The following is a 13,653-nucleotide window of genomic DNA, read 5'->3' on the forward strand; positions in this document are numbered from 1 at the left end:
ATAAGACAGCGTTCAATCAATCAGAAAGACAATATTTAAATATCCATATAACTTGAGATAAAATATTGTTAAAGTAAAATTCGCTTGGATTTAACTGAAGGAAAACTTTTTGCTATATATTTACCTCTGTAAAGTTTAATTCGCAAAAAGGCTTTCCAATCGTTTATAATTCAAAAATTATTGCTGTAATTTCTCAGCCGTGTAATCGTTTAATCGTTTACGCGTCCACGCGGTTGTTCTGTAACATTTTACTCACGTTTGATATTTCAAATATTTTTTGCTCTTGCTTTTAAAATAAAGAGATGAAGATTTGCACATTTTACTTACGAGTAAATCAATCGTTTTTTAATGTGTCAAAGTGTCCTCTTTTCGCGTGTATCAAATTATTCGCGGTATTTGTGTAGAAAGGATTAATAATGTACATCGGAAATTGGATTATCTCCGAGCGTAGCCGGGTGTTGGTAAAAAAAAAAAAAAAAGGAAAAAAAAAATAAATCGAAGTTGCTATCAGAGAGTGGACTCGATTCTTGATATAGCGCCCAGCTGTGAGACAAACGAACGGAAGGGAGTCGGCGGGCGATCGGACGATCGAAGGTGGGGGGGGGGAGGGTGGGAAAATGTAGACTGGGAAGGGAGAATCTTCACCGGCTAGTTTTCCGCGCGATTTACCGCGAGAAACCCGAGAAAGGATTGAGGGCCCGAGATTGGAAGGAGCTGAGCGACGCGGAAGTGGAAGCCGAAGTGGATCGGGAGATTCGGGACGAGACAGAGCCCGAAAACGAAAAAGCTTGCAGCGAGAGCTTCTTAAGTGGGCAGCACTAGTTGCGAAGGCGCAGGTATCACGGGGGGGGGTCTGAGGGGGTAACGGGGAGGGGGGAGGGAGCGGGGCGAGAAAGAGAGAGGTTTGAACACGATGCGAAGAGAGATAGACGGAAGGGGTGGCGCGGCGGTATAAGGAGGACGTGGAACAGTGGCTTAGCGATAGGTATTATCGTATGAGAATCTCTCATCGGGTCCGATAGTTCGAGCGCGCGGATGTGGAATAAAGCTCATCAGGGATTCAGTCCGCAATCCGCATTCGATGAATTAAAGATGTCGCTAGGAGTAACAAGAATGGAGCTCTGTCTCGTTCCTCCCACCGCGGCTCGCGCTTCTTCCCGCACTCATCCGAGGACCTCTCCGAGCCGCTGCATCGTCGATTTCCCGATTCTCGCGGAATCGTCCCGCTTATCCGCCTTATTACGAATGGAATTAACCTCCGCCAGGCAGGCTGCGGTCAGATATTAGTGATTCTATTATAAAGTCGAACGGAGAGCGGAGTTACTCTAGAAGAAAGGGGGACATTTAACCAGAATACGCGGTCCATATTTCCTTATTGTTCGTTCGAAAACTATTTAGGTATTTTCTCGTAAGCATTTAATTTTCCAGATCAAATATTGAAAATCGAAAGCTTTAAAAGACGAATTTATTTATTTATCAATTATCTTAAAATTTAATTTATTTAAAGCATACATTTATTTTGAGCATACTTATTTTTCAAATATTTTGCAGCTGAAAGAGATAAAGTAGCCCTACATACGATAGTATCGTGAAACATCTACGTGACATGGCAGGTGTATTAAGACAATGATTTCATCAAGTTGCTGCGAGATTCTCATATCGATACTGTCTTCAGCCGTAAATCTGAGACTCAGATTTCTCATTTGTACACGCTCGCCTATTTTATCCTGAATGCTGCGGGTGCTATTTGTTAACTTAATCACCAGTCGGCCATAAGCTTGTCGCTAGGTTCGATCAAATTGCCGGTGACGCGAAATAAAGATCAAGAGAGAGGCGGAAGTGGAGTATTCTCGAGAACGTGGGGAGGAAGAGGAGAGGGGGGGGGTGAGGGGACAGGAGGAGGAGAGTGCCATCAAGAAAATCAGTCGCGGTCAGCGAAAGCGCGGCGACGCTTCGCAGCAAAGTGTCAGCAGAAAAGCGGGATCTAGCGACAAAGAGCCCGAGTGAGTCTCGCAGGGGTGTAGTGGGCGGGAAGGGGGTAGGAACTATGAGGACGGGCGGCTCAAAGGGCGACGGAGCAAGAGTAGTACCTGCGTGGTTGCCATCATTAGGATGGTGGGCCATAGCTGCAATGCGGGCGCCCATACGATCGAGTGGATGGAAGAGGGGCGTAGTGCTGTGCGCCTGCCGGGTACCTACTATGTACCAACTATACATTCTCTTTCTTCGTCTCTCTCTCTCTCTCTCTTTCTCTCTCTCTATCTATCTATCTTTCGTTTTCTCGCTTTCTCGCTCTATCGCTCTCTCGCTATGTGCATCTCTCTCACTATATGCATCAACCACGGCACTATCGCGAATCCTGGAAGCGCGGTTGGCTAGCAGCCAGGTAGGCTCCAGGTTCTGTCGTCCCTCTTACGTCTCATCCCCTCCTCCCTGTTCTGCGCCGCGCGCGTATAGAGAATCAACCTACCCCCGTCTATTACCACCCCTTTCGTGGCACTGCCCGCTGTTTTACTATGCCGATTCTAGTTAATTCTTTATAATCCGAAATAAATATTATTCGCCGCTATCTTTTAGATCTGTCAAGATTGAGGATTTGGCTTGCAGTCGCAATAATAAAAGAATTAAGATTATCGTGGTTAACTTCAACTTTTTGTACATTATATGAAAAGTGTCATTAGTGTAATAAACTATAATTGACCAAGTGTAAATCTTCTAGAACTTCAAAGCAATAATTTTTTATAACTGCTAGATTATTTCACTGTTTCAATTAGTATTGTTATCGCGAGTTTAAAATTATATATACATAGTAAATAGTAATAATCCTCGCGCCCGGATAATATTCTTGGATATACATATACTCTTTGATATTTATATAATATTGATCTAATAATTGTGTGTAACATTCGAATTGATTTATCAATGATGTACGAGATCGGTCAACCCAAGCGAAAGAAAAAAAATTCCGGTTCGTCCCCGAGAAGAACTATGGCAATTTGGAATTTGTTCTCTCACTGCCGGCAGGCTATACGTTCGATTCCCCCGCGGCACGTTCCGATCGGCACACTACGATTCCAGCCGGACCCCAAGTGTACGCTTACGTTGCCGTTAATGGCTCGTCGCTGTGCAAGAAGACAGTCACGGATAGACGGCACGATCTTTTTGGAACGCTGGGGTACGTTCGCCGAAATAGACGCCGGCACGCGAAAGGGGGAGAGAGAGAGAGAGAGAGAGAGAGCAGCTCGAAGTAGGAGACGCGGCGTTCCGGTCCGTGGCGTCTTGTCCCGCGGGAGACATGGGGGACGCGGGAAATTTTCATGCAGCGGCCAACTCGATATTTATTTATTTACCCGATGTGCATAACGTCGCGTCGCGCCGTACGATTGTCGCGCTATACCCGGACCGGCGCGGCCGGAGGAGTTTGTTGAACCTGATCTCAAATGCGGAAGGTCGCGGCAATTGGGCCGTCATATACACAGCCGTTTATTAGACTCCTCTCCATGCGATAATTAATATAGTTACGTTGAATATATTAATAGTATTACTAATGGCCGGAATGGGAAATTCGCCGTTCTGACGATAGACTGATGATAGTAATTGATCGCTAATTATGATATTTTGGGACTTAACGATATTAATAGCGGTATAAGGATTATTTGATGATTGAAGCATTCAGTCTATCGACTCTCGCTAACGGGACTTTAATTTATTATATTTTCGCTAGTTAATGAAATCAACTCATCGTGTTTAATCTTTAATTATTGTCATGACAATTGAGCGATTATTGAACGCCATTATGTTGTTCGGCAATGCCAAAAGTCACATAATTCATACAATGCGCGTATTAATAAAAATATTTATAATATAATGCATTCCATAAGAGAGTTTCTATAATTAGAAATGAACATTTGCCTGTCTTAGAACAAATTTGATAAAAATAATCGCCTTGTTGAGTCAACATTGAGATAAATTTATTTTAATAGTATGTCAACATTCAATAATAATGATATATGTATACTGACATTACGTTAATATCATTAATAATATTCAATAACGGAGGACATGTCATGCGCCTTAAGTTAGCGCCTGAAATTTTGACTACCATCCGCGATGTTTATTCGATAATTCATGCAAAGACGTATTTATGCGCATCTGCGTAACGTCTTTGACAGCACCGCTGTGTCACATTTATCGATGGCGCGCGTGAGCCTCGTATTTGCGGATAGGTCGCTGAGTATTCGTCACTAATTCTGGTACGCTCGGGCACCAGAAATAGAGGTTTATTATTGACTTAGCATGAGTTTCATAATGTTTTTTTAGCGGCAACTTACATGACTTGCGCATGAGGGATGAAAATAGCGGATGTTATTTGTCACATTTTCTTGCCTTAAACGGTTGAGAAAAGGGGGAATAGCCTGAATTAACTTAGAGTCAGTGACTTAAGCTTGAACCGACTCGACGAATTGTTTTAAATCTGTATGAGTAACGCAAAGTGTAATCTCTTCATTTTTGTTACATTGACACTTGTCTTCTCTTTTCGATGTACAGTCGTGGACAGATTGGTTGCGACACTTTTTTTTATAGGTTTCTAATATATATTTAATATATACATAATATATATTTTATAGCTGTAACTAATATTTTGCAAATACGAACCACGATGTACTATCTTTAGTTTAGAGACTGTATAACATCAATCGTGATTCGCATTTGCAAAATATTAGTGCGTTTTGAAACCTATAAAAAAAAAGTATCGCAAACCGATCTGTCCACGACTGTACAACGAAAAATCGCAATCGGTTTAATTGACGTATATTACCGTTGATTTCAGAATTATTTCATAGCTTCAGTAGCAATAATACTCCCTTCATGTTATCTAGCTTTAGAGAAAATTTAAGCTTTTAAAATGGCTATGTCATTTATTAATACACTCTATAGTTGGTATTTGACTCGTCTTTCGTCGTTTTTCTTATTGATATCTTGTTAATTACTTTAACGCTAGTAACTTTTTCAATTTCTAATCGCAAGTGGAAAATCGCCGTTTCATTTTATTTTCTTACGCTGTTCGTCTATGTATATTAACGTCTTAAGTTTTGACTAGAATATAACGTCATACGATAAACTATCGAGTCGCGCGCTATTATTATTAGCTGCTATTATTATTAACCGGTCACGTTCCAAGGAATAGCAAGAATTTTGCCGTACGCGATCATCGTATACCAAATTAGAATTCTCTTCGCCCCGGCGCGTCGCTATAACAGTGAAACGATGCGCGAGTATCGTGACCCGTTGCCGAAGATGTGACATCCTTGCTGACAGGAATCTCATCCCGTGGGTAATAGAGAGCGAGGAGTCCTCTTTTTGCCTCGGAGGTATCACGACGTCATTAATATAGCCATGAGACGCGCGCGCGCGCTAGAGACTCTATCTCTCGCCCGCTCCGTTCCCGCCTGCAGCCTGCCGGGAACAGGCGCGCAGTAACTCCGCGTTTATTCAAATGATGCTTTAGGTTGAGCCTTGAGCGTCCTTTGGCGAAGGATAAGTAATCCTGGCAGATTCGCGGGAGGCGTAACTCGAAGAAGAAGCGAAGAAAGAAGTGCGGCTGGAGATCGGAAAGAGAAGGAGGAGAGGTACGTTCGAGGGTCAGGGATAGGATGGCATGGAGGAAGAAAAGGGAAAGAGAGAGAAATGGGAAGACTGTGAAGACGAGATGGGAGCGGGGTGAAGATAGAGAAGACGAAGGGACGAGGAGGAAGAGGCGGACAAGGCCATTCGTTTCAATGAACGGCTCTCTGGAATGGGGGAGAACCGCCCCCTCACCTCTCTCATCCCGTATCCACCCTGGCTCCTAGGGGATCCGGGAGATAGGATAGGATAGAACTCGGTATATAGGACTTTATGCGAGTCTTCTCTGAATAGAAAAACACTCGAGCGGAGGCCAGCGTGCACCATGCTTGCCTCTGCCTCCCCCTCATCTGTACCGTCTCTCCCGCTACCTCTTCAGCATCCTGGCATCTCTTCCGAGATTCCTCTCCAGCGTTGAATCTCATTTGAATGGAGCCCGCCACCTTGCCGTCTCTTCTTCCGCCATTGACTACCGCGCGGATAGTCGGTTCTGCAGCTCCTCTCATGGCACGACGACCAATATGCTCCAAGCACGATGCGGCGCGATCGCGAGACGAAAGGTCTCTGGATAGACAGAGAGAATGAAGAGGTCTGAGGCAAGTAAAGGTCCCCACATCAGCATCCGCGGATTTGGAAGTAAGGAAGAAGTTCCGGATTAGCTCCGCTCTTTGGGCGATTCTTTAGAAGCTATTGAGACTTCTAGCACCTCGATCTGCTTGGAATCGTATATATTGCTGAAACGAAAGTTTCAACACGCTAAGTTTGCTGTTAGGTTAAAAGACTTAGAATAGTTCAGATACAAACAACAATTTTAAATTGTTACCAATTCTATGTGTACTAAAAAGATTTATTTCAGTTCAGTTTTTTCGAAATTAAACATATATGAGTCTTTCTATTCTTGTTCGAAAGATTACCAATTAACTAATATTGTAATATATGTAAATCTGACTATTGTAGAGATGAAAATTTAGAATTTCTCTTTTAAACTGTATATATGTTTTTTTCTTTCGTCAACATTTTAAATATAAAAACGTGTCATCTGTCTGAATCTTTTCAAATTTGAAACGAGTACTTTATATTTGTGAAAACGTGGTATAAACGTGTTATGTACGAACAACTGTATTTTACGTTAAGATATATAAAACGTAAGTTTGCAAACTCGACAGAAACGCAGCATTCTTTTGCCGAAGAAAACTGTGGTTGGCACATTACCAATGCAAAACGCAATACAATGCATGCCACTTCGGCAAATTCACCGCTCGTAAACTCTTTAACTGTAATTTCTTCCTCTATTCCAAATAGAACTTTAAGTTTTATTGTATCGTAAAGAAGATACAATTGAAAAAATTCAAATATTATTTACATATTACAGGATTCGCTACAAGTTTTATATATACTAAAAAAAATGTGGTTTTGTCTTTTTCTTTGTTTATTCTATTTGTACATATACCCAAGTTAATCAACCAGCTGCTACTGTAACACAAGTGAACTGCAGTTCTCTTTGCTTTCAACACTATAAATTACTGCATTCTTGAGAGAAGAGTTAAAGAAAGTTACAAGTAAACATTCCATTTCCTCCGAGCACTTCTTCATTCCAAGTCGACAACGTATCGCTCCCAGCTTCCGTTTGTTGCCATTCGGAGCAGGGAAGAGTTCGGGGCTGAGTAAGCTGGTCGCGTCACCGGCAAAGGGCCAAGGCACGAGTGGCTACCTATACCCGAGCGACCGGAACGGCTGAAATGAGAATGCGAGAGACGGCCGAGGGCCGCGCGCGTGAAAAATAAGTTGTGCCGGAGAACAATTAAGGAAATGACAGCCGTAAATTTCGGCGGATCGTGGCCGCGTTTTAAGAGCGTCTTCTCGCGAGAACGACGAAATTGCTTCCATCAATCCGGGAGCCGGGACAAATTAAGGAATAATTGGCAAGCCCGTTCAACGGGGATCTATCCAACCCTCTCAATTTAGCTGACGTTTCTGTAGTAAGGCGACGTTATAGCGAGTTTAAAAAATTATCAAGGTACTGTTGTGAAATTTAAAAAATTGTGTTTCGGAAAACCTGTAATCTTAACGTGTGAGTAATATAAAAATATTGAGTTGAATGGAAAATCCGTTCCATTTTCTGCTAAGAGATGGCAATAGTATAAATACAAAAAACGGAACAAACTTTCCCAATATAAATATTTTAAACATTTATTCAGAAAATTCTTTAAAAAGAAGATATACTTTTTTCTAATTTAAACATATTTTCAGTACGACTTGCATTACAATAATAAATTTAAAATATTATTATGTGTTGATTAAAAAATTAAATGTTAATTTTTTTAAAAATTACGGAAAATAATAAAAGCTTGTATAAGTATTAAATAAATTTTTAGATTGATTATATATCCTACCTTTCTCTCTAATGTATTTAGAGACTCTGCTATATTTTTCTCTCTAAATTTATTTAGGAGATTTAAGAATATTTTTTTTATCTTTCTTCCATGGGTTTTTATCAATGTTTCTAAATAGGATTAGAGAATTTATTAGTCTTTTCTTTGTATTTAGTAAGGCTTTTGAATAGAGAAAACGCGATCAGTCATTGTCCTTTTATTACTCTTCGTGTGTGAATTTCCAAAATTTGAACCTTCAAAAATCTCGTTTTTTGTCCTCTAAAAAAGTTCTTTGAATTATATGCAAATTACAAATCCATTAAGAAGCAATTCAACGGCATGCTTTGATAATGCCCTTTTTTATCAACAAAATCTTATTTCCGCGAGGGATGACGGCGTAATAAACGACGACGTCAATGTCTCCGGTCTAGCCTAATTGTCTTTTAAATGTTTCATCATGAAACGAACATTAACCGGTGTGGGGTTGATAACAGATTCTCGCTGTATCGCCTCCTTAAGAATTCCGACTTGGTGCCACTAATTAACAGTGAAGGGACCGGGTGTAATTTATGCGCGGGGCTCGTTACCAAACAGGTGGTGCCCGGCGGCTAATGACCTGGAGATACCAATAATTCATTGATTAATGCCGTGCGCTGAATTTGCAAGTCCAGTTATCTCGTATTTTCCGCGCCCCGGTAATAACAATTATCAAACACTCCAAGGCCTCCACGATTGTAGTCACTCGTTGACTCGCATTTCGCACGGAAAATGCTAACAATAATCAAGATTCGCATTTCTACAATATTTAATAGGCAATGTTTTTTCCAATTTCATATTTTTTTTTTCATTTCATATTTTTTTAATAGTATCTTTATTGCATTTTTATTATTTTAATGGATATGCAATTTTTTTAAATTTTTATAATTTTTGAAATTTCAATATTTGATAATTTTAAGCTTGAGCTTCTAATTATAATTCTGCAAATTAAAAAACTGTTATTACCTAAAAATAATTATATTTATCTTATATAAAGAATAATTGTATACATAAATAAATCTTTTCCAAGTTTCAAGTTTCATTGAAAATCATGCACTAACATGAAGAAGCAAACATTTAAATATTTATTTTTGCGCATCGCGACGCGTCCTAAAGTTGTGTTGAGGATTTATTGAAGCTCATCCGCGATCGTAACCGCCGAACATTACGAAGTCTTTAAAGTGGACTGGATGAAACAGCGTATAATTAGATAAGGTGTAAGACGTATTTGGAGCGCGGCCATGCTGGCCCGCCGCCAGTGTTCAGCTTTTCGCTATAAACCTACGAAAAGGGTCAAGGGGGTGTCCCTGGTGGAGAGAAGCGAGGAAGCTCTACATTGGTTACATCGGTCGCATTGATCGTATGGCACGTGCGCGATTGGATAATTTCTCGGCCAACTAAAAAGCAAAAAGAGACCAGACACTGAATGCGATTTTTTCGTTCCTTTTTGTTGTTCGCTATGTACAGAAGAAGATATCAGCATTTCCGGCACTGTTTGAGAACCAATTTTAGTCTGCAGATTTGTCTTCGTAACGCATGTCTTTGTGACGCAGGTATCTTTTTCAAGATGCTTTTATTTGAATAATTTGTTTCACAATGTTATTTTTCTAAGTGGAAAATGATAAAAGTTGGCTGGAGTAAAGGATCAAGAATGAAAACACTGATCTTTATTTATTATTATTTATATTAGTTATAACTTTATTATTATTAATGTGATGTCATTTTTATTGCACGTTCTACGACACTAATTTTATCATAATTCTATCTATTTGCATTAACGGAAAACGGTCGTTGGGCAAACTCGTCATAGCAGGTGCACAATGTGTAGAATTAGCTACCATCAAAGCTAGGTCGTGTTAAGCTAAAGCTTTACTTTGGACGCACGCACCGCGTTTATCAGGCTACGAGGATTACGCCCCGAAGTGTCGACTCGCGTTGTTATCTACTAATTCCAATTAGCGTCAGTGATCTTCTGTGTTACCTTCAGCTCTAACTTTGGTTGACAGATGCCTGTGCGAAGGGATAATTTGGATTTCCGTCGCGATGCCATATTTTGTTACAGACATACGTTTGCGTAACAGAACACTTTCCATAAAAAAAAGGGCAAATGTGCATTGTGATAAAAATGACGTTTCTCGATGTTTCTTTGAATAATTGATATAATATGATGTTTTACGATAAGAGAATTATATAACGTTGAAATATTTCAACATTATATTGCCTCGTATGTCGTTGAAAATGTTTGATAACATATGATAATTTATCATTGTACAAGATATAATCAAATTTTATTGTTTTATTGTTTCAGAGAGCCTCAGGGAGTATTTCACCAAGTATGGAGACATCACAGAGGTCATGGTTATGAAAGATCCCACCACACGACGATCAAGGTAAGAAATACATGTATAATGTGAAGGGGGAAGTTACATATTATTTTTTAAACTTAATTTTTTTTATTAACTTTGCCGGATTTTTTATTCTTATTTTTTTAGTGTTTGTCTAAGATCTAAAATATTTATGTGTTTCTTGCAAATATCAATTAACGTCTACTATAGAAAATATGTCAAGTACATCTTCATATATAAATAATTTGGTATGACTTCAAATGTCCTTTTAAAATTTATGACGTCACAGCCACATGTCAGTTTTCCGGAAATTTTCATTATAGATTTTTTTATTTTGGTCGTTAAGCGCCGAAAACGCGAACATGATTGACGTGCCAAGGTTGGCTTTGCTAAAAATAAGTATACCGATCGTATAGCGCTCATAAATCTGATCCTTACATTTTTCTTGTTTCGTTCTCTTCACTTTACAATCACAAAGGAAATAAATGTAAATTATAACAAATAATTATAGTAGGGAAAATTAAAAATACAACCTAATAAATATAGGAAAAATAGTTCTGAGTTATGGTGAGAGATAATCTTATATATTATATAATGCAGTTTATTTTTAATATGATATTAAAGTTATGATTTAATTTATAATATAATGATTACAATATATGATAATAATTATTAAGTAATAATAACTGTAACAGAGTCGAATTATAATTTTTTGAAAGAAATGTGGTTAAAGCGAAATTATGCGACCTGTAAAACGTTACATAAAATAACTGACGTGCTACGAAGGTGCTTACGGTAGCGTTTTTGATACTCACTGCGAAATTAATTCACTACGTTGTTCACATCACGAGGACTAATGCGCAGTATAATGCAATGATATATAGCGTGCTGCGAAAATCGAGTTTCGGGTCGAGTGTCGCTGTTAAGCAGAAAACAGAGTAACACCGAAGCGGATGGTAAATGCCAGAGCGCACCAGCATCAGAGTAATTACCGGTTTTTAAGTGGAGGAAACGAGGGGCGAGTCCGACGACGAGGGTCGAAAGAAGAGGGACCGGCGGCGGGAGGGTCGAAGGGGTGCGTCCAGCGCTGCTATATACCCCAGTGTTACCCCGGTGTGAAAAGGGGGAGCGCGTGCGTCTTATCGCCCATCGAATGTAAAACCGATATTTTATTATTATTGTAAGACCGACGAAGACAACAGAGCGTGACTTGTCAATACTGCTTAGCCGCGGGTATACCATTATCGGAACGCAACGTGTAAAGGTGTTTTAAACATGTACATAAATAACGACGTCCTGCCTTGCGATTATTCGGTACGATTTTTTTCAGGTATCTTCTTTTCTACTGCTTCGATCTTGATTTCCATTTAGATACGAATGAATTGTAGGCTTACGGTGACAAGTATAACTTAAACTCGTAAAATTTGCTTAGGCACTTGTGTATACTTCAGAAATAATACATCAGATAATATTTCAGAAAATATGGCAGAAAAAATTCTAAAAATGTCTCGTATTGTAATTATTATAAATAAAAGTCGTAAAAATTAATTAAAGAATATTTTTATATCATTCTTAAAAAAGGATTTATCTTTTGCAATTTATATATGTAGTTCACAATTTAGCTATTGTAATCATTTGAATGTAAATTAAAGAAATAGGAGGTAATGAATACTTTTTTCTCTTAATTATATATATTTTACGTCTAATTAAATTCTCTTTTGAACGTTTACTTTTTCCTATTTGCAATTTTGACTTGAGAATTTTTCTACGGTATATAATTTTTCTTTCTGTAGATCTTTCGCATTTATCTCTTTATTTCTAGCTTTCCTTTCTATACTTTACCTATTCAATCTTTTTAATTCTAAATTCTATGAATTTCATAGTGCACCGGATCTATTATGTATTCAAGTCCTTAATATCCGCCATTATCAACACCGAAGTCTTTACATTATAAAAGCGCGCGCCATCAAAACGTTTGTGCAGCGATAATCGCAGTCGAATTGTCGCTGTTTAAATTGCCGTCTCTGGCGCTTATGCGCCGGTTACCTCTCCGGTGCCGTGCATTTCTCCGTCTAATTAATTGGCCAGAAACTTTCGGGCCGTGCCCGCCAACCTTCTCTAATTATTCGTTCCTTTCATTCCCGCGGGAGGAGCGGGAAGGAGAAGGAAGGAGGATGGGAGAGGAGGTTGGGAGGTCGGGACACGAGGAGGAGAGAAGGAACCTGGCTGGACAACAAAACGAAACAGGGGACAACTTACTTCCGACGAGTTACAAAGCACAAGCAACAGCCGGGCCTATTCGCACCAGCTTATTAAGCGAAAATAAAGCCCGCAAAATCAAAGAGCATTTCCCACACTCTTACGGCTCCTCGCATTTATTCGCGACTTTCTCTCTCTTTCTCTCCCTTTTCCTCTCAATCTTTGCGAATCTGCTTCCTTCCTAGTCTCTTCTTTCTTCCGTGTCCTGGATAGTTTGAAGTCCGCTGACAATTAAGAGTTTTGTTCTTTACTCCCTCCACCGGCGAGCTCGTTATGAACACGTCGAGCTGGGTAAATCCGTCTCATCGCTGAAGAGGTCTAAGGTCGAGATTGTAGCGTTCGGAGATTAACAGAGCTATCTTTTTCGTCAGAGATGTAGAATTACACAGGTGATTAACGAAGATGTATATCTGTTCTTATATTAACAGTTGAATCATAAAATATATAGGGAATCTCTTCGCTCTCTTTGGATACATAATCTATTTAGCTAAAAAGCATTAAAGATGCAAATAATAATATTTTACCCGAAATCAGTCTACGTTGCAAGACGTCCTCCCTAGCTCTATCCGCGAGTTATCGTTGTAGATTAATCGAAATGTGCCGCCGATAGATTTAAATTTCTTTCGCCGTGATATAACGGGGGTATTTCTCGGGTAGGTGGAGATCGTTTAAGGGTTGGGCGCAACGGAGACGGCCGCGGCGATGCGGAGGAGACCGAATGGAGAGATAGAAGGGACCGTCCGGGAACTGGAGCGGTTGAATCCCTCAGCGCCACGTCGTAGCTCATATCTGCCGCAAGGGGACGCGGATCCTGTATGCAGGGGTTGAGGCATGGGGTTACTCTGTGGGTTGTAAATTAATGGTTAGCCCGTGGCATGGTGGGGTTCGGCCTAAGGGTTCTGGTTGATCTATGGGCGGCATGTGTGCCAGGTCAAACGGGCCTTGCCCACTGATACGGGAGCGAAAATCTCTCCCTCTCTCTCTGCCTCTCTTTCCTTTCACCTCATTCTGTCTCG

The 13,653-nt window shown here is 39.9% G+C and overlaps 1 protein-coding gene across 1 annotated transcript in view; it reads left to right on the forward strand.

The window, feature by feature from the left end:
* LOC105455683 (RNA-binding protein Musashi homolog Rbp6) overlaps positions 1–13,653 on the forward strand; it is a 645,795-nt gene that overhangs the window by 243,628 nt on the left and 388,514 nt on the right. Inside the window, exon 3 of the mRNA XM_011699183.1 lies at positions 10,342–10,423. Coding sequence (XP_011697485.1) covers positions 10,342–10,423 — 82 coding nt within the window. The remainder of the gene's footprint in view (positions 1–10,341; positions 10,424–13,653) is intronic.

This window comes from Wasmannia auropunctata, unplaced genomic scaffold, assembly GCF_000956235.1.
Source record: "Wasmannia auropunctata unplaced genomic scaffold, wasmannia.A_1.0 LD335888.1, whole genome shotgun sequence".
In the NCBI taxonomy this organism is placed as follows: domain Eukaryota; kingdom Metazoa; phylum Arthropoda; class Insecta; order Hymenoptera; family Formicidae; genus Wasmannia; species Wasmannia auropunctata.